At 35.3% G+C, this 21,566-nt stretch overlaps 2 protein-coding genes and 1 pseudogene across 2 annotated transcripts; all 3 read right to left on the bottom strand.

The window, feature by feature from the left end:
• Window positions 1-3,655: 3,655 nt before the first annotated feature.
• On the bottom strand, window positions 3,656-7,703 carry LOC121241820 (NAC transcription factor 29-like). Its single transcript, XM_041139664.1, has 4 exons — window positions 7,108-7,703; window positions 5,678-5,983; window positions 4,126-4,861; window positions 3,656-4,044 (listed from the first exon to the last, which is right to left on the bottom strand). Exons 1-3 carry the CDS (start codon window positions 7,618-7,620, stop codon window positions 4,745-4,747), a joined length of 936 nt encoding a protein of 311 aa, XP_040995598.1. The 5' UTR covers window positions 7,621-7,703; the 3' UTR covers window positions 3,656-4,044; window positions 4,126-4,744.
• A 2,231-nt stretch (window positions 7,704-9,934) lies between these two features.
• LOC121241819 lies at window positions 9,935-11,712 on the bottom strand (annotated as a pseudogene).
• A 2,367-nt stretch (window positions 11,713-14,079) lies between these two features.
• On the bottom strand, window positions 14,080-21,059 carry LOC121241818 (polyadenylate-binding protein 2-like). The gene is made up of 9 exons (XM_041139662.1): window positions 20,306-21,059; window positions 19,400-19,518; window positions 18,348-19,004; window positions 18,176-18,253; window positions 18,017-18,106; window positions 15,600-15,737; window positions 14,976-15,152; window positions 14,681-14,884; window positions 14,080-14,582 (listed from the first exon to the last, which is right to left on the bottom strand). Exons 1-9 carry the CDS (start codon window positions 20,556-20,558, stop codon window positions 14,331-14,333), a joined length of 1,968 nt encoding a protein of 655 aa, XP_040995596.1. The 5' UTR covers window positions 20,559-21,059; the 3' UTR covers window positions 14,080-14,330.
• Between the last annotated feature and the right edge of the window lie 507 nt (window positions 21,060-21,566).

The following is a 21,566-nucleotide window of genomic DNA, read 5'->3' as shown; positions in this document are numbered from 1 at the left end:
AAAAATAAATGGATTAAAACCATGAGGACAATAGTAGTACTTTCCAAAATTAAAATTCTCCTCTTCCTCCAAAGTCCAAACCCGATGTATCCAAAACGCTGCTTTCATGGGTAGAACGAGATGAAATTTACACCTCGTTTGATTGTTAAATTAATCTGAATTTAATTCAATTTAGTCTAATTTTAAATTAAATGTAACATTCAAATACGAAACTCTCAAATTATTAAGAGTTAGGCTACTCTACCGTCCAGAGTAGCCCACTTAAGTGTACCGCGCAGCATTTTTAGTTTTTTTTTTTTTTCCTTTCAAAAAAAAAATTGACCGAGCGGTCAAACCGAGCGGTACATTATGGCCGGCAAATTAGCATTTTCTCATCTCAATTCAAAACTTCTTTATACGTGAGACCCATAATTTTTTTCAATTCAATAATAATCTTTACACGTGAAACCCACAACCTTTTTTAACTTTTCACAAATACATTTAAATTCATCTTAACATTCAAATATATTTAAACTCATCTTAAATGAAATTCACAAAACTCACTCTATCATCTTAACTCATTATTATTCATAAAGATCTCAACTCAACTCAACATCTATTTACAACCTTAATTAAAACAAAGTTATTGCGTCGTGTAGGATGTTCCATCACTACGGATATAAAAAGGGGTTACGTAGGTGACTAAACTTTCGGATCCTACCCTACCCGCCCCAGTACCCATCAGCCCCCAAGTTTGACCTGATTAAAGTTTAAATACATCATCTTCGACCTACTTTTATCCCTAGGATAAATTATATTGAGTAATGATATTTAAACTAGCCGTGCATTTAATAATAAATTATTTTTTTTTAACGAAAACTTTATATATAATGTTATTCTATCACTAGGCAATGGTTTACTAATTGAAGAAAAGAAGGGCAAGTTTATAAGCTGAAGCCTAAAATCCATTTAAAAGTTTGACAAGTTCAGTCGTCTTGCCACCCATAGTCAGTCCGCTTTACCACAAAGAACAAAATGCACGAGGAAAAGTCCAAATCCCATGAAAGATCTGGGAAACTCTTGCTCATATTTCGATAACCCAAACAGCATCCCATCCCATCTTTCATGCCCCCATGTAATAAAGCCAGAGGAAACAGTCTCCTAGGCCTCTAAACTTGCATTACTTTACACATGAAGTAGCAGAATGAATTAAAATCACATCCTGAATCCGAAGCAATCACTATAAATTGACTATGAAAATTGACTCTTTTCTTCTTTTTTCAGATCGTAGCTGTGAACTAAATATGGATGCCTAAAAACAGCCAACAGAAGCACATAAACACCACCTCTCAGCCTGGAAGTTTGCATCAGTACCCTGACCCTCTACAGCAAATAGGCTTCCCACATCAAGCTTAACTTTTATGTTACCATATCTGCAAAGGCTCACCCACACTGGTCGTAGCATGTCGAGGCCATTAAGGTTGTTTGGAAATAATTTTTTATCTCTATCTCATTTTCTTCCCAAACAATCCTTAAGCACAAACACTTTCAAATTAATTATTACAACTTTTTCAAACTAATTATTATACTTTCCCAACCTTCCAAATAAAACACAAAATAATTCAATTTTTTCAAATCTCAAAACAAAAATAATATTTAAAAAAATCATATTATAACAATATTTTAGTTTTATAATATTTTTTATTCAACTTTTTCTATTTCATTTCCCAAAACCCAATAAATATTTAACTCAAACTATCTCACTAATATTCACAAAATTCTCATCTCATTCCTCTAGCATTCCCTTAAGGCTCAATTTGCCACACTTATATTTTTTGTTACACAAATGAAATGAGATGAGATGAAATGAAATTTGAATAAAATATTGTTAGAATATAACTTTTTAATATTATTTTTATTTTAGAATTTAAAAAAGTTAAATTTTTATTATATTTTATGTGAAATTTTGGAAAAGTTATAATGATTGGATGAGATAAGATGAGATGATTTATGTAACCAGACAAGGCCTTAGACACGAAACTCCTCCCAGTTGACCCTACCACGGAAGAATACAAGCTAGGGGATTCCCTGATCATAATAATACGGACTCCTCCTGAACCAAGAGATTACAGCCTAGAGGCATCATCTCTCTCCCTCTCTGGCTGTGGACTACAAACAAAACATTCCTATCCGAGTCCATAACCCACAATCTTCCCCAATGGGCAGCCTGCGCTTAATTATGTAGGGCCTAAACCCTATTGCCCATCCCCACCCAGGAAGGGAGACGAGAAGAAAAAAACTAGTACTCTTGGTGGATGGTAGGATCCTATTTTGTAATACAAGTTACAACTCAATTCACCATTCACCCAAAAAATGATAAAACAATCTCACGATAAATTAGAACCAGAGCATTTGATCTATTATGACAACAAACACAACAGCAGAAGTAAGACCTCTGCCCCAATCTGCATAATGTAATGGAAGGAAAATACATACAAGGCAAAGCCTTGCTCACAACTAGACGAGTTTATGGTTTACCTAGGTTCTAAGAAAGAATTTGAGTGGGAAATGTTGATATGTAACAACATTCCGAGTGATAAAATAAGGAAAGTACTCAGAGTTTCAAAATGACTGCTGGTTAGTAGCTACACCAAGCAACGACTCCATCAAATTTCCCTACCAATTCAACCATAAGCCAAATATTCATGAACGTGTTTCTTACACTTGATTCCCCGTAAAAAGAGGCATCTAAACAGTAAACACCATCCAAAGAAAATCCAAATATGATCTCACCAAGAAAATACCAATCACAGCGGAAAGGTTTAGAAATTTCCTTTCTTATAAAAGACAATATAATTAAAATTGAACTTGAACAAAACAGCAAGAACCGTATTGCAAAATGAAGAAATCAACAAATAGGGTCAAGCATTAAGCTTGCAACTACTATCATTTGAACGTTTGTTAAATTTCTGCCAACAACAGCACTAAGGATGTATTTGGTTTCCAAACTCAGCTGAACTCAGTTGAGTTTAGTCTAACTTTAAACTGAGTCTAACTTCTAAACACCCAATTTTCGAATTACTAAACTCATCTCAACTCAAAACCTTCTTACACGTGGGACCCACAATCTTTTTCAACTTAAAACATCTTTATACGTGGGACCCACAACCGTTTTCAATTTCCCATAAAAGTACTAAACTCATCTTAACATCCAAACACACTTTAAATTCAGTTTAGATGGGCCCCACATAACTCCTTCCACTACTCAACTCACTACTATTCATAAAGAATTCAACTCAGCTTGAACTCAGCTCAACATCCAAACGCAGCCTAAGAGAACATACCGATTAAGGAATAAAACTGCACAAAATTCAAACCTAGACACTTTATCAAACAGGTTAAATTAACCCACTTTCACATTCTCCTAAAGATAATGCTCCTCAACCATCACATAAATCGAAAACTTTTCCCATTTAACTCTTGTCGGCTTAGTAACAACGAATACAATCATGTGTACTCGGGTATTTCCAAGCTTAACATATTCAATTATGTGATAAAGAAAGAGATAATATAATACCAATTTATAATTACACATTTTCCATAGCACATAAAATTTCATAAGGGCCTCCACAGAAAGCAATGCAAGAAATTGGAGTTAGTACACTACAAAGCACAATTCAAGCGATTAACACCCCCATCAATATATCGAAATATTTTAAAAAAATCCAGAATTTTATAGTGCTAACTCTTTGGCAATTAAAGTTACAAAACAGAAATAGAGAAGGAAAAGGAAAATATACCTTGCTGAGAAAGGCTTTGGAGAGGTTACTTATTAATATGAAACAAAAAGAGAAGGCTCTGGATAGGTGGTGGAAAATTAAAGTTTACCACCATTGCAAATGATAAAAAAACAACCTCCATCATCAAGGGAACAACAGCAGCATTATCACGTCAGGTGACGCAGTTGACACTCCTATAACGTACTTTAAACTTACCCTTCTTGAGCATAATGTCTTTCAGTACTCCACTGGAGAAAACTGCTTTCTATCAGGCACAAGAACAAATCTGCAAGACCAAAGAAAAGTTGATGAATGTTTACTTAAATGAAATTGGAAAGATAATTGCAAATAATAACATGGTCGCTACCTTCGAAGGCCACATCTTCCTGCAGTGAAATTTGCCTCAACTTCAAATTTGACGTACAATAACGTACTAACTTAACGTACTAACTACCTTAAAAGGCCAAGTGATCCTGCCGTGAAATGTATGCCTTAACTTCAAAGTTGATGTCAATAACATACTAACTGCCTTAAAGGCCAAGTCATCCTGCTGTGAAATATATGCCTCTACTTCAAAGTTGACTACAATAACATACTAACTGCCTTAAAAGGCCAAGTCCTCCTGCCGTGAAATATGCCTTATCTTCAAAGTTGACGTACAGTAACACACTAAATATCTTAAAAAAGGCCAAGTCATCCTGCCGTGAAATATGCCTGAACTTCAAAGTTGATGTACAAAACATACTAACTACCTTTAAAGGCCACGTCATCCTGCTGTGTCATATCTCCCAACTTCAATGTTGACGTACAATTTTCTAATTTATTGTTACTCAAATGGTTTTCTAATATTTAAACCTTCTCATCTTGTATGGATTATATAAACCCATCCTGAAACAATTGTTTCCAGCAATAGCCTGAGCATTCCAATAAGTATTCGAATATCTTTGTAATCAGCTGCTTCAATGCCAAATGAATCAATTACAGACTTACGGCACAAGATCGGCTAACTCAATGAAATCTTCCTCTAAAATGGAACGTACTTGCTGGTCAGTCAGACCTTCAAAACAGTCTGCACTACTTCCAGGAGGCACGGACGAGCTCATCTGCAAGCAGGCCACAACACAAAAGGTAATGTAACAAACTTGAAAGGAAATACACTTTTATTTATTTCCAGATGTAGACTATACATGCCAAAAAAATAAAAAATAAATCTTATACGTATCTTATATATACCTACAGTATAATTCTTCTACTGCAAAGTAGAAGTCTCAGATAACCTCAGAAGTATATGTTTTGCACACTCTTGGAGTAAGATCCACTAAAACATTTAAAGGTAAAAAGTGCAAGAAAAAAGAGGTGGATTGAGTATAATTTTTAAAGGTTTCCAAAATCACCATTCTAAAATACTTAAAAAAAAGGGAGACAGACCCATGTTGTTGCATCTATCTGTGGAAAGATGTAAAACGGATACAGTTGACTAAACTTTGCTTTTGTCCTGCAAGCATCCCACACATATCAGCAGCATGTGTGGTGGTAAGAGAAGCTATGCCTATAATCATGTTAAAATAGCTAATAAAATATTACAGGTATTTAAGCAAAATTTTAAGCTATTTAAAACTGTATGTTACTTTTATTTATGAATGAACTTGCAGATTATTGCTTTGTGCTAGACGTACTTCGTTAAAGGAAAAACAGTGGGAAATGTTTTGTATAAGAATCTTACAACATCTTGCAATAAACATGGCTGACCGTAAATAATATAATTTTAGAGCAAACATGTGCTGCAGATGAACATAGAATCCAGCATAGATACCACACCGACATGCAAAGCATATAGTGAAATAAAATGACTCATACTGAAGATGTATTCTTTTCCATGCATGAGCACAAGAGAGATGTTTACTATTTAGATATGTTACCTGCTCCCTAGGCTGCGCCCCTGAAGGAAGAGGAAAGCAGTCAACAGAAACCGGCCCAGGCATGACCAGATCATCTAGCTCACTAACTGATCGCATTGCATATTTTGGTATCTCTTGGTTCCTGTTAACATGGTTGTCATCATGCATTTTAGGTTCAAGAGTATCAGGTGTAAGATATCCGTCATGCTGAATGCCAATGTGACGCACTGCCGAAACACTCTCCTCGGCACAAGAGCTTAAGCCATTTTCTGATATGCTATTTCCAGCATGAGATTGGGCAAATACTCGACAAAGGACAAAGGAAGCCTGCAGATGGATAATAGTTAAGGTGTTACGAAGGAAACATAAGAGCACTTGATAACACTGACCAACACTGCCTACCTTGATCTCCAAAACCCAATCTAGAATGAAAAAGCACCATTATCTCAATGAGTACTTGAATATTATCATAGAAAACTTGAAGGAAACAATGCTTCATTGATTGGCAAAAAGTGTCGTGAGTGTGTTGATCAGCATAAGATACAATGCCTCATGTCATCTAAGGTAGAAATGCTGTCTCTTGATTACTAGAACACAATATCTATCTGGGGTGATGTATGGAATATATGACAATGGTGGAGTGTTGAGTATTTCTATTGATTGGCCATGTTATTTAGGCTTGAGTTGGCCATCCAATTACACTGACTTGAATTATCAGGAGGATGCATGATATATATTATATAGAAAAGACAGACAATCAAACCTATTTCTTGATTCAATAGAAGCTCAAAGAGATGAATATGGACCCAAGTAGGTTTGATTACGCTTACACCTATTCTTAAGCCTAACAGAAATGTAATGACGTTAAGGATCCATATGTTTACATAGTATTTACTTTCTTTTTTGATAAGTAGGTCAATTTTGTTAAGAACGCAAAGGGCCGCTACCCAAGTACGTAGTGTGTATACAAGACGTGCACCTAAGTACAAAAGCATAGGAAACAGAAAAGAAAATCTAAATAAGACATACATTTCAGTTCAACACTCATGGATCTTTCCAGAATCAACTAGAAAGAAATAACATTTGATTAAAAACATGAATTATACTCTTTAATCATACTAAACCTAAATTCCTTGTTTACTGACAAAAAAAAAAAAAAAAATATCATACTAAACCAAAATTAGAGATGGAAACGTAAGGGCAACCATCCTTTATTGCTTCGAAGTTAAATTACCCACAATTAATAAACAATAAATACTACCAATTTCCGGAAAAAGCCTAAAAATTCAATAACCAATTCATACGTAGACATGAAAACAAAGAAGCAAACATCATTCGTTCATTCGCATCGAAAATTTTCCACCCAAAATACCAAAACAAAAAAGCAATGGAAAATTAAAGAAAATTGAAATTACACCTCTTAGTTAGCAATGAGAACGTTCCTAAAGTACCTTAAGATGATCAATTAGCGCATACTCGTGCATGACCCAATCGGTCCTCGTCGCGGTCTTCGGCAAATGCCCCAGATAAAATACGAAGCTCGATCTGGTCCCGACGACCACTTTCCCTCCAGGGCCCACCACGGCCCTCACCATTCCCCTTTTCCAGAACCCACTCTTCGTCTTCCGTCTCCCCCCTCTGCTCTCCTTTACATTCCTCGCCGCGTAACAGTACCAGTGCCTCTTCCTCGCCCCCAAACCGTAAGAAAAGCACGCCGCGTCAGGTAGATCGAACGGGTCGTACTTGTAGAGTTCCAGCTCTCTGATGAAATCGTAACCCTTGGAACCACCATCATCGTCGTCGTTGTTCTTGTTGGTCAGGTAGTAGCAGAGCAGCTGTTGCTGCGAGGGGTTGAAACCGCAACCAGGGTGTTGCAAGAAAGACATCGCTCCGGGGTTTTGAGGATCACCCAATGGATTGCATAGCAGAATCGAAATGAGAGGGTTGAGGAGGTTTTTGTACATGGCAATGGCACATAGAACGCGTGCGGCTCAAGCTACTGGGACGGTATGTAGTCCCCGCGCGCGCAATAGCGTGGTACTGAGTGTTAGATCACTTGCAATCATTTAGACATTTTATTACCGGATAATGTTATTTTTTCTTCTATAAATAATTATTTTTTCGTAAGAAAAATATTAGTAAAATCCCTCAAACTTATCATTCAATGTTCATGTATTTTTATTTTATTTATTTATTTATTTTTATTTCATGTTCAAAGAAGTAATTATTAGTAAAATTGTGTATTTTTTTAATTCTTTTTCTTAATTATTAAGAATGATAAAAAAAATACTTAAAATAAAATCAAAACAAAAAGAACAGGAAATTTAAAATACAAAACCCATTTGTACTACCTTGATAATCTACATGCTGATAAATTTTATTCATCTATATATAAAAAAAAAAAAACTTTAATATTTCTTTCTTTTTTTCCTTTATATTTCTCACGATCACTTTATTTCACTTTTATTTCCATATATTCCTCATTAGCCACACTATTTTCCTTTTGAAAATATAAAAAACACTCATGATCATAGTTTCTAAAGCATCATAAAAGCTACAATATTATGAGAATATTGTACTTTGAAAGAGAGAAAAAATATTCATGATAATATTAGGATCTTTGTAAAATAATGGTTTATAAAACATGACAAAGAGTAAACAGTTCAAAAAAATTAGGGTTTTTTTTTTTAATTTAAAATTTTTTTTATCTATGTTGTTTTTGTTATTATGAGCATGGAGAGATTCATTACAATTATATATATATATATATATATATATATATATATATATATATATTGAAGATATTTAAAAATATGGAAACATACGAGGATATTTCAAATTATTGAAAGAACAAAAAATATTTAAATTAAATGGAAATAGAATAGACAAGCTGACATAGAATACATTTCAAAATTCATTAGTATAAAGTTTTTTCTTTTTTTTTTTTAGCTATTTTATATAGGAATTTACATATGCCATTGGAAATGTAAGGTATCTACTTATTTTTATTTTTATTTTCAAAAGTGCTACAACTATAAATCGATTATACAAAAATAAACTTACCACTAGTGTATTTTTTTCTAAAATAGTTAAAAAAAATTACCACTAGTAAATTTTTGTGTGTTTTTTTTAAATGTTTGAAAAATGTTAAAAAAAAAACACAGAATGAACTAAAGGTATAGACCAGCGGATATGTTAGATCTACTTTACAATAAAAATAATATTACAATATAACGTATCACATTAAGTCACGTTAGTTTGTAAGTATACTTTTGTACGGCTAAAGCTAACATTTCTCCTTAAAAAAAAAAATCAAGCTTTTTTTATAGGGTTTTACTATATATTAGCCACTAGTCACTCCTACACCTGACAATTTTTTTTTCATAGGGTGTGAGACAGTGAATAGTAATTTATGAGAATAATTATTCCTTTTAAGAATACTTTCAACTGCAAGCTACTCTCCACGACAACCATGCTCAGGACCATTTTTCTATCTCGTGACTCTGATATATATGCCTATTATCGGTTGCAAAGGTTTTCATGATCAAAGTCCCTTTATCACTTACATCTTAGCAACCCCAAGACTTATCTATCCTAGTCTTTTCTCATGTTCAAATCAATGATTTTCTAAATATTACTTCGCCAACTTTCTCTATACCAATGCTTAATTTCATTTACAGCATTACTGACCCATCTCATGCATTTTTATATTCATATCCACCTCTGATGGTCTCATTATATATTTGTCTCAAGCTCAATGAGGTCAAAATACATTAGAGAGCGTTGGCATGCAAGACAGTAACGTTCATCATCCAAGCATGTGATCAAGTAGTACTAGAGGAAAACATACAAGTTAAGAGAGTTATGAACCTAAATTAAGTACCAAATGAAACACAGAAATAATGTTTACACGGGCTAAACACACTCAAAAAAAAAAAAAAAAAACTGACATAGTTCGATGTAATATGTTAGATCTACTTTACAATAAAGTAACTTTTCAATTTACCATACCACGTCAAACTAAGTTAGTTTGTAGATTTATTTTTATAAGATCTTTTTATGATTAAAACATTTCTCATTGAATATCATAATAAACAGTGTAATTTCTTGCCTTTAATGCGGCTATAAGTGGCTAATAAAAAAATATATCTAATGAGATATTCTTGATAGTAATATTTTAATGAGTAATGATATAGACAAGCTCCAAATGCGCAGGCCATGTGCAAGCTAAAAAAGTGAACTTAGTTCTATAAAATAGGCTTAAATTAACTGGCAAGATTTTCAATTTCCTTTGGGGTGAAACTGTAGCAATATATCCAAGCAAGAAGATACAATACTTTGTTTTCATGATTTGCTTTGTCTCCCATTGGATGAATATTGCAGGATCCTCAAAAGGGTTAGAGCTTCGCAAACTAAATGCAGCTAATCATGAGACACAGAGACGGCATCCATGAACTCAAAATTAGACTCGAGAGCTCTCATCGTCTCTGGCGCAAGGCACACCTCGAAATCTATGCTTCCCCCACCTTCATTTCCTGGGTATGATGACACTTTCCCATCAAACTTGTTTCCATTCCCACCTCTTATTGCCACTGCTTTCCCCATTCCAAACTCTGTCCCATACATGTTGAATCTGGGTGAACTCCCAATCAGTAAACTTTATCGATCAAAATACTGAGAAAGTTGTGAAACAGTAGGAGACTGCAGCCAGTTTTGAAGCCATCCCCGAACCACCTTGTCGGGGTGGTTATCCACGACCTGGTGCAGCTGCCACGCCGCCCACCCATGATTGCGTTCAAGCAATTCGCCTGCCGTGGCTACGCCGGCCACTATATGAATAGAGTTCCCGAAGTAGTCCTGAGACCAGGGCGGATCCATTCTTGATCTGTTGTTAATCATCAGCTTGCAACTTGTTAACTGATCTTGTGGAAAACGGCGTGCACGCGTTATGCAGCTCCAGACAAGTGCCGACAAGGACGGGAAGGAAGAGATGTTTTTGGATTTGCACTCAGCGTTGGCTTTTGCTTTTAATTTGGCTATTTATTCTGATGAGAAATGGAAAATTCTCTCTCTTAGCTCTGGGGCTTGATATCTGCTGATGAACTCATCTTGGTGGGTGAAAGGGAGGTTGATGATTGGACCATAACCATCAGGAAACCATCGTTTATGGATTGGGGGGCGTGAAATCGAAATATCATCATCAGCCTGAAAGATCTCAGACCAGGTGTTCAGAAAGTGCCAGAAAGAGTTTCCATCTGCAATGGAATGGTTCATGGAACACCCTATAAAGATGCCATCTTTTAGCTCTGTCACTTGAATAGAAAGCAAAGGCAAGGTATGGCCATCAAAGTTGACAGCTGTGTCAAGGTCAAAAAACTATTGAACAGTACTGGATGGCACATCAATGGGTGAAAGAATGTCAGATACTTTCATATCTACTGCTGCATGGATGAATTTAGCTCCAGGGCTGTTGATGCAGTCGACGAAAATCAAGCATGTAGGCTGGCTTTCATTCATTTCTGTCACAAGGCGGCCGGAAAGTGGGTAGAAATGGACAAGTGTGAGGGAAAGGGAGTGCTTAAGCCTGTCCAAGACAGTTTTGAGGAAACCTTCTCGGCCATCTGCTGCCGGAGGCTTTCTGAAAAGGAGTCCCCTCTGGATTTAGTGTGCAGAAAGCATGGTGAGATCCCATGGAGCCAGGTACAAAGGCTGCTTCGACTCCGCTGAAGCATGCTTTGGTTTGATAAAGAACTCTGAAATCTGTCGAACTCTGGGTTCAATCTCCTGATCAGTGTGTTCTTTTGAATAACTCCTCTGCTTTATGCAGTTGAAGAAATGAAGATTTCTGGGCAAGAATCGGTGATCACTTGAATATTGTTTCAGAAGGTGGATGGGTAAGAATCGATGCTTCATGGCAAACACGTAAAAGCAGTAATCCTTAATTTGCTCAATCGTCTTCTCAATTATTGCTTAAACTCTCATCGATCGGAGCTGCCATTTATATCCATTTGGAAACATTCCATTGTTAGGTAAACATAACTACGTTCCACAGATTGTTATTAGACGGCAGCCTAGCACTACTCTACAAAACGTGACGTGTGTGGGGGTGTGGGAGCAGCCGTTGCTGATCATAGAGTTTTTGGTCAAAAATATTGTGCGCCAACGGCTGCCATGCATTACCAATCTGGACTGCACCTATCTGAATATTGTGCGCCATCTATGTTTGATTTCAAAAGAAAATCAATATTATAATCATTTGCACTCTCAATTTCCGTAACAAAATAAAGCACAAAATCTTTTTTTATTTTTTTTTTAATTAGTTCATGTCTCGTAAATAAACACAAAGTTAATGCAAGTGATCACTAATCTTCCGGTACACCATCAGAGAATATCTATTATTTCATCCAAATATTAAAATTGAGAATAAAAAAACCCATAGTTATGATATAAACACATTATTACATGAGTAATACTATTATATCTTTTAATTTATATCATTTATTTTGTTCCCTTAACGCGACATTGTAGTACCACGTGACTCGTTAAAAAATTTAAAAAGACATTGAGTCAAGTAAAAAAGTTATGTCACGTCACGTGACGATCCGACATTGATCGGAAAATTGTGAAAGGAATTCTTTGACGGAGGCCTCCTTGAGTTAAGGGTCTGCTCTGCTACTTCATATATGGTTATAGAAAAATATTAACAGTTCATATATTTAATTTTTTTAATTTTTTTTTCTTAATTATTAAAGTAATGATTATTAGTGTATTGATATTTTTATTTTTAAAAAATGTTTAAATATGTGCAAACAAATATTTGAAAAAAAAATGCAAGGCGGCAAATATATTATTGCAAAAAGTCAATTTCTATGGCTGATATATTATTATTTATGTGCTTCATGCACATGCCTTGCATAGCTAATCCACTTCCCTCACTATAACTGTAAGACAAATTCTATTTATAACACATATTAGTAAAGTGTTTATACTTTATGATTTAATTTGACTTGAAAGAGAAATTTTAAAATTTGAATTTTACAAATCAAATCTTGTCATTTAAGTAACGTGGATGGTGTGCTCTAAATACTAGCTTAAGAATATAATTTCCGTTTGGTTTCAGAAATGGTCTCAACCCATATCATCTCAACATTCAAATACTATTTAAATACAAACATATTTTAATTTCAAATTTTCAATTTTTTTATATAATTATTATCTAATTATTACAACTTTTCCAAACTTCTAAACAAAACATAAAAAATAATTAAACTTTTTCAAATTTCAAAACAAAAATTATATTAAAAAATTATATTCTATTAATATTTTAACTTTATAGTATTTTTATTCAAGTTTTTTGCTTATTTCCCAAACCATAAAACATCTTAACTCGAACCATTCTACTACTATTCACAAGTAGTTGCACTACTATTCCATATTTCTCATCTCATTTGTATAATCAAACAAGACCTCAACTCTTACATCCCATAAAGGAGCATACTTTTTTGAATGCTTCTTTGGTACAAATTTTATGGAATTTTTCAAAGAACTTTGTTATTCATCATCCCCACACATCACACACCACATTGTTTTTTATTTTTTATTTTTAAATTTGTTTTTGATTTTATTCTTTTTAAACTTATTGAATTTTTCTACTCATCATCTATATACCACACATTTGTTAAGATTAAAAAAAATGAAGTATATAGTGTGGGGGAGATGATGAATATAATTTTTCATTTTTAAACTCTTGTTGTTACATGCCTTAATATCATGTCAGAGATTAACATAACATTAATAAGCTAGCTACATGTCTTGAGTGCCATGTAAACTTTGAGAAATTAAAAAAAAAAAAAAAAAATCTTTAAAGTAGCCGAGAGACCACCTTAAAAGAGAGAAGGAGAAATAAATGTAAAATATTAACAAAACTCAAGAAATTTGAATTGCCATTCTGATTAAAAAATTATAAGATAACATTCGTATTGACATTGATGCAAATTGCATCTAGAATTAAATCAAGAGCATAGAAGGAACACAAATTTAGAACAAAACGAAACATGAGTTTTGAGCCATCCCTACAAAAACACAAGAAGATTTAAAATTTTGACATTGATAAAGAACTGCTTTTGATGTCATATACAGAGATACGATAGAATGATAACAATTTTGAAGAAATGTAAATAAGAAGAATCTCAGAGTTTTGAAAATATACTCACATTTTCCAATTAATAAAACTTTCAAATTCTAAACTGCTAACAAATACTTTATACTTTCAACTACTTAAAACCTAAGAATTGCATAACAAGATAATTCATTTTTGTTCATGCTACTTAAGATCTAAGTATATTGTTCTTGATTGCAGCAGCCCTGAGTGATGAAGGCAATAAAATATTAGCCAAAACCAAAGGAGGAAGTGGGCAATGAGATGGTAACAATAGCTTAAGCTTAAAAGTAAAAAATCATTCAAATTTTGTTTCCAAAACACAAGCTGATGTAGGAAGATAAGAATCCTACACAATATAGAAATGCGATGCATAGCCAAACTCCAACTTTAAAATCTAAATAGAAGTAATGCCAGGAACAGAATCCAGGTGCCCCCTATAAAAAAAAAAAATGAAGTCAATTCAAATGGTTGAAACCACACATCAAATGTGCCGCCCCCTTCCAATCGACCAGCTCAAGAGACAAGATTGTCATTCAGAGACAATCCAGCTAGCTGATCAGCAGGACTGTTGACCTGCTGCTGTGCAGCATTTACAACATTCCTCAGGACGTCCATGGCCTCCGCTACTTTTGCCTTCAAAGCCTCTGGCGACTCGAGCAGATGCAGGACCTCAGTCTGGTCCATTTCCAGGAGCATACCGGTAACCTTGGCTGCTGACTCATGCTCCAGCTGATCCACTAGAGGGTATAACGCTTCACCGAGCATCTGCCCACCCATAAGAGAGAGAGAGAGAGAGCAGTTAAATTCAAAACTTCAAGAGTACTGCAAATTAAAAGTAAAAAAGAACTAAGGTCAGGACCCACCATCCTCTGTTGTTCAGGCGTAGCATTTGCAAGAGCCGTAGCTAAAGCCTGAATAGGCATAGGCTGTCCAAGCGTAGCGTCTCGCATTGGCCCACCACCAATGTCATAAGGAACTGAGAGCATGCCTCCAGCCACACCAGACATTGGAACATCTGGCATGTTGCGACCAGGTGGATAACGATAGACACGTCCCCTAGGAAGCATCTGGGCAACAAAACACAACCATTTTCAACGAGGCATGTGCAGGAACCAGAACACAAATGAAAACCATAAGAAAATTCGAATTTCAACCAACCTGCTGCTGCATCATTGGCACAGGTTGTTGCGTATGCTGCACAGGACCAGCTCCACGCCGGCCTCCTGGACGCAGGCCCTGCTGACCCTGTTGGACTAGTGGAACATAGAAATTTGGCATTGGAGCCACTCCAGGCCTCATTCCAGGAACTAGTTGCTGCTGGTAACCAAATCCAGCCTGTGAAATATTTTTGCCAATCTTAATGAAGTTTTTGTTACAAGAAAAATGAAATATTATTGCCAAAAGAATCATTATCACCACTCAGAATAGCTGATGAAACACAATCAATGAACAGATACTGATATAAATATTACTGCAACTAATAGAACAGTCATAATATATTTACATTTGACTTCCAGAAACAAAAATTATGCTCAGGAGATAAATCCATTAAATAATGTCTAATGGAGAAAATTGACGACAAACACTGTGAGAGAGGAATATCAAACAATACTAAAATTGAATCCTTTATATCAACCAAATAGTTCTAACAAGTGACAAATGATCAAACAATTATGAAGAAATGGTTACCGTCATTTTGGATAAGTAAAACAACATATACAACAATCAAAACGAAACCTAGTTGAACTAATAAATATGCAACGGATTATAAAGTGTACTTACTTGTGGAGGAATTATAGCCGGGGGTGCTTGCCCGTACAAAAACTGTTGACCAAGACCTGGAGCGCCAGGAGGGAAAATTGGCATACGTGGACCAACAGATGGTGCCATTGCAACAGGCCTCATCTGTGAAAATTGTGCCTGCATGAATGAAATAAAACAAGTTCATTTACACATTAAGTTTAAAAAGGGAAGGGGGAGAGATGCATAGAAGTTCATTGAGAACCACAAGTCTATTAGTAAAAAGACTAGAGCACAGAAGGTACATGAAACATTTATCAGCATTAATGTCTATGGTCTTTCTTTTCTTACGTATTTTTAATTGTGATCATAATCAGCTTATCAACCCGTTAGTGTCCAATCATACCTTAACTACTACCAATCTTTAGGCTCAAACCTCAATTGACATGGAATCACTACATCCTCATGTTTCGTAAAGGATACGTTATAATTAATTCCATCAAATCTCGAGTTTTGGCTCATCTCTCTATCCATTTTTTTTTTTATTAGCACCGGGAGTCTAGGAACAACGTCATGACTAATCCTAGGGGTGCACAGGCCCTTGGCAATGAGTTTCCCGCAAGTGCACCTCCGGTAATTCAAGGAAAAAATCCCCTAGTCTTATGGCCCCTAGAGATTGTTAGCAAATTTGAACCTTAGACCTGGGAGGAGCATATCCCCAAACCCAAAGCCTTTACCACTTGAGCCAACCCCTAAGGGTTTCTATCCACAATTACTTAATATTATAATAAACATGAAATCTCTTTTTCATAATAATATCCAAAGACATTCTATGATCAACAAAGAAATATCTCCACAAAATCCTTTCCTACGAACAAAAGATATATTTAATCTCTTTTACGACCATGTAAATCCAAAGCTTATTGTGTTCAACCCTAGCTTGCATCCTTTCTTCCTGAGACCTCAAAATCATATATATGTATCCAGAAATTGTCATAATCATAGCCTACTTGCAATCATAATCTATTTGCAACCTTTAATGCCTATAGACTTGGCCTCTTATCACAAAAAAATTATGTCGTTGACCTCTCTCTCTCTCTCTCTCTTTTTTTTTTTTCGTTTTTGGATAAATAAATCTTCAGTAAGGCAAAACCTAATGTATGATTGATCAAGCCTAGTTACTTCTTTACTACATGACTTTAATTTTGTGTCGTCATTCCTTAACCAGGCATACTAGCACCAAAGAATATAACTCACATTAAGTTCTATTTTAAGGCCTATGGTACATTTCCTCAAGAGTATATTCAATACTTATTCATCAAAATATACTTATTGCAATACAACCCAATAGTCTACTTATTCATGAATTTTGTCGACTTGATACAATTTGGAACAACAACCTAAGGAAAGCTCAAGTTACATACAAGTTCAATAGGTCAAAAGGACTAGTCAATGTGACAATTGGAAATCCTTAGAATCATTATGTAAGAATTTCTCCTATCTACACAATGTGGGCTCCGTTCACCATCTTCCTATACAAAGGCCCTCGCCTCTTGCTCTTATTTCCTTTTTGTATAAATAAATTTTAATGTAACTTAATAGGGGGAAGAGTGAATTTTATTAAAACAAGCGCAACTTACAAGCCTAAAAGATGAGACTATAGCCCTTAGTGGCTCTCTACTTGCACTTGTAACACACGTCCCACATTATGAATATGAATAACCAGCATAGTAAAGGTATTTATGGATGCTAAATAGCATATCAGTCACTCACTAGGTGAAATTGAGCTATAAGTGATTTTAAGGAAGATTCACAGATGATATTAATCCTTCACAAGAAGAAATATTCATCAAATGCTAGATTTAAAGAAAAATACTGTTTAAAATTAATACAGCTCATATCCACAGAAAATCTAGCTGCATGCACAATAGATTTTCCAAAGTCGATGCAAATAATTAGAGGTTGTCATCAAACTTCGTTTTGGTATAAGAAAAGGCTTACCAACTACAAAATTACAATTGGCATTGATTAAAAAAATGCATACCGTTAGCAACATGCATATATATATGACACTTAGGATAAAATTAAAACATATCAGTTCTGTATTCTGAAAACAAGAGTTTTGTATCAGTTCAATATATATATATATATATATATATATATATATTATAGTGGCAAAACCAAACTAGTCCAAAATTTTCAATATAAAATCTAATCCTACTACAATCACTGATTATTATGATCCCAATTTGACTTTTAAAACATCACAGCAGAGACAGCATCTTCTTTTCTAAAGCATTATAATCTTTTACACGAGGAGGAAAAATTAATTCTCCCTACATTACATACATGTTTGTTGAGAATTTGACTCCTAAATTAATGTAAATAACAATGCAGCAGCAAAAAACTGTTCATCGCAGAAAATCACAAGAAACATCCAAGTATGCTCCTCAACATACCTGTAACCTTGCCCTTCTCTCTTCTTTCCGCTGTGCAATTGCAACATAGAGAGGTTTGCTGACAACCATTTTACCATTCATTGCATCAAGCTGAAAGTAAACAATAAAATATCAGTTTCAGGCTGCATATTCAAGACCAACATCAAGAAGTAGACTTACAGCTCGAGAAGCTTCTTCAGAAGTTGAGAAAGCAACAAATCCAGAACCTCTACTAACCCCACTGGGATCACGCATAACCTGCAAAGAGCAAGCAACTTTTTAAGACCATGACAATAGAAGTCATGGAATCAGAGTTTTGGGTTTTCAACACACAAGGAGGCTACTTACGAACCTTGCATGATGTGATTGTACCAAACTCAGAGAACAATTCCTTCAGTTTTTCATCACTAATACTATCATCTAAATTCTTAACATACAAATTCATCCCTTGAAATTTGTCAACTGCTTCCTTCATACTCTGCTCAAATCTTCCTTTCAGCTCAAGTTCTCTTTCAGATTTTTTCTGGGCCTTTCCAACATACCATTCCTTGTCATCCACCACCTTTCCATTCAGTGCCTCAACAGCTTTGGCAGCATCATCTACATTCTCATAATTGACAAAACCAAAACCCTTTGATCTTCCATCAGCATCCCTCATCACCACAGCACTGGTAATTTTTCCATATTCACCAAATATTTTCTTAAAGTCTTCATCAGTTGTTGCTTCTGATAGATTTTTCACATACACATTATTAAATTTTGTGTTGCTTAAAGAACTCTCTCTTTCCTGCTTACGAAGAAAGTGTGTTACAAACACTTGTTTGTCATTTAGAAGCATTCCATTTAACTTGTCTATTGCATCCTGTGCAGACTCTTCATTTTCAAATTGAACAAAACCATAGCCTTTAGACTGGCCATTGGCATCAGTAGCTATCTTGCTTGATAGAATATTCCCAAAAGCAGAAAATGTATCCTGCAATGCTTTGTGGTCAATTGCCTTGTCCAGATTCTGCACTCCAAGAAAGAAAGATACAGTTAATGACAAATACAGTCAATGAACGATTCGCAAACCAGAAAAAAGGGAAATGCAGCAGAAGGAACAAAAACCACTATCATCAATCCACATGACTACACTGTCTGTTTGAGAGAGAGAGAGAGAAGCTATAACAATCCAACCCCAAGATGAAGTATTATCCCAAACCAACTAGAGTGCGGGATACCTAAGACCAAACACAACCTACAAACTCCTTAACAGACTTGCGCACAAAATATCCACCTTCGTTGGAAAAAACCCCAACAGCAAAACAGTAAACAATAGATTCTACAAATACGCCTACACTTACAGAAATATTGAAGAAACAGGGTGGAAGGGAGGGCACATAAAGATTAGCTCAATACTAATACCTTGATGAATATATTCGCAGTTCCACTCTTACGAATGCTAGGGTCTCGATGAGAATACATGATTCTGATGGGCTTATTGTTCAATGGAGTGAAGTTCAGTACATTGATTGCCCTTGCCGCTGTAGGTGAATAAGCAATTATTGAGAAATACAATGTCAAATGTGGATGTACCAGATGAAATAGATATATTATAGTTTCACACCAAAGAAAAGCTCAAGAATAACATTCTTTCATAATTAGAATAGCTCAAGAGTAACTGCTAGAAAAAAGGACGACATAACCATGAAGTACTCCTTTGTGAACACAGCCAAACCAAATTATCGCATGAACCATAATATAGAAAACATTTAAACATTTTTTTATTGGCACCGGTTGTCTAAGAGCTGTGTCCCGACTAATCCCAGGAAAACATTTAAACATTTAAATAAAACCATATGGAATTATTGCGATGATTGCAACTTGTAAGGCTACAAGTAATTACATGCTAATGAATACCGTTAAAGTATGCTTGCACCATTCTGTTCTGTATATGATGCTATTTCAAGAAAGAAAAAGAAAACAACAATAATATTTTGAGAGTTTGATAAAACATTAACCGATCTGATAGTATATCAAAATCACATGGCCCTCGAACTAAATCTTCATCTAGACTATGAAACGAAAAAGAACTGCATGTAAAACGCAACCTTTGCCACATTAAAAATTTAAAACCTCAACGAAGCATGCATTTCCTTCAATAACAAGCACACATTTTGCAATCATATAGGAAAACTATATGCTAACCAAATAGCTCCAACTCGTGAAATAATAACACATAACAATCAACCAGCAACTACGTCAATTAAAGAAAAAAAAATCAACAGATATGGTAATAGCAAGAGTTTAAGAGCCGAATCAAAGACTGACCATCCTGAGGATTGCTATAGTTGACGTAACCGTAACCGAGAGATCGCCGGGTGCTCATGTCCCTGCAGACCCTGACCGACACGACTTGACCGACCTGGCCGAAAAGATCGTAGAGCTGCGAGTCCGTGACGTTCACGTCAAGATCTCCAACGTACAGCGACGTCGGCACAAACTGATTTGTACCGGCGCCAGAAAGGACACCGTTCGGACCCGAAACCGGAGTCTGATGCTGAACCTGAATCTGCGCCGCCATTTCACCAACAAAACAAAAACCAACTTGTATCCTTCTTCCTTTCTATTTTCTTTTTTTTTTGTCAATCTTTTTTTTTCCTCTCCTCTTGTTAATCCAACCTAACCCTAGAGAGAAAAACAGCCACAACTCGGAGACCAGGAGATAGAAGAGAACTTGAGGAATTCTTTTAGGGGTTTTTCTATGGATGATAGAGAAGGATAGAAAAAGGTAAAACCGGGATAAATCGACCAGAGATCCGAACGTAGACTCGCCGGAGACGACGAAGAGAGGAAGCTGAAAATCTTTTGTGTATAATTTTTTCTGAGGTTTTTTTCTTTTTTTTTTTTCCTTTTTTTTTCCTGGAGGAGGGCAGAACGAACTGCACTGCACAGCACCAGGTCGATGCTGTGTCGTTTATACTCTGAGGTCGGCGGAAACCCTAAGTTTGTTATGGAGATGGAACGTGGACCGTCCGATGGTATGGTTTTTGTCGTTAGCCCCACCTGGCAGTTTGGATCTTGACGGGTGACGGCAAAATCCGGAAGGGTTAGTCAGATGACGAAGGAATGAGTGAGCGAGAGGGAACACGTGTGGACACGTGGCGGCTTATCCACTGACCACGATTTCCAAGGTTTTACTTTTATCTTCGACCAAGCTTAATTGTTGCATAGAGGGGAAAAACTGGGATTAATTTCAGAGGTGACTTGGCCTGCTTGGAAACATAATGGTTTTATCTCATTTTATTTTATTATTATATTTTTTAAAATTTTTATATAAAATATAATAAATAATTTAATTTTTTTAAATTTTAAAATAATAAAAATAATAATATTATTAAAAAATAATATTTTATTTAATTTTTAAATTTCATCTAAAATCATCTCATATCATCTCATCTCACTATCCAAACAAGATATTTGGATTGCATTCTCTAAATCCGACACCGATTTAGTCGGACTTTAACTTGTATAGACTTCGATCCGACTCTGATTTTGATTCATCGGCGTTAGAGTCTGTGCATAGTCAAAT

The sequence above is a fragment of the Juglans microcarpa x Juglans regia genome, chromosome 8D (genome assembly GCF_004785595.1).
Source record: "Juglans microcarpa x Juglans regia isolate MS1-56 chromosome 8D, Jm3101_v1.0, whole genome shotgun sequence".
NCBI classification, from domain to species: Eukaryota; Viridiplantae; Streptophyta; class Magnoliopsida; order Fagales; family Juglandaceae; genus Juglans; species Juglans microcarpa x Juglans regia.
Note: the sequence above shows the minus strand (reverse complement) of the source record. Positions and strands in the feature narration are given on the sequence as shown.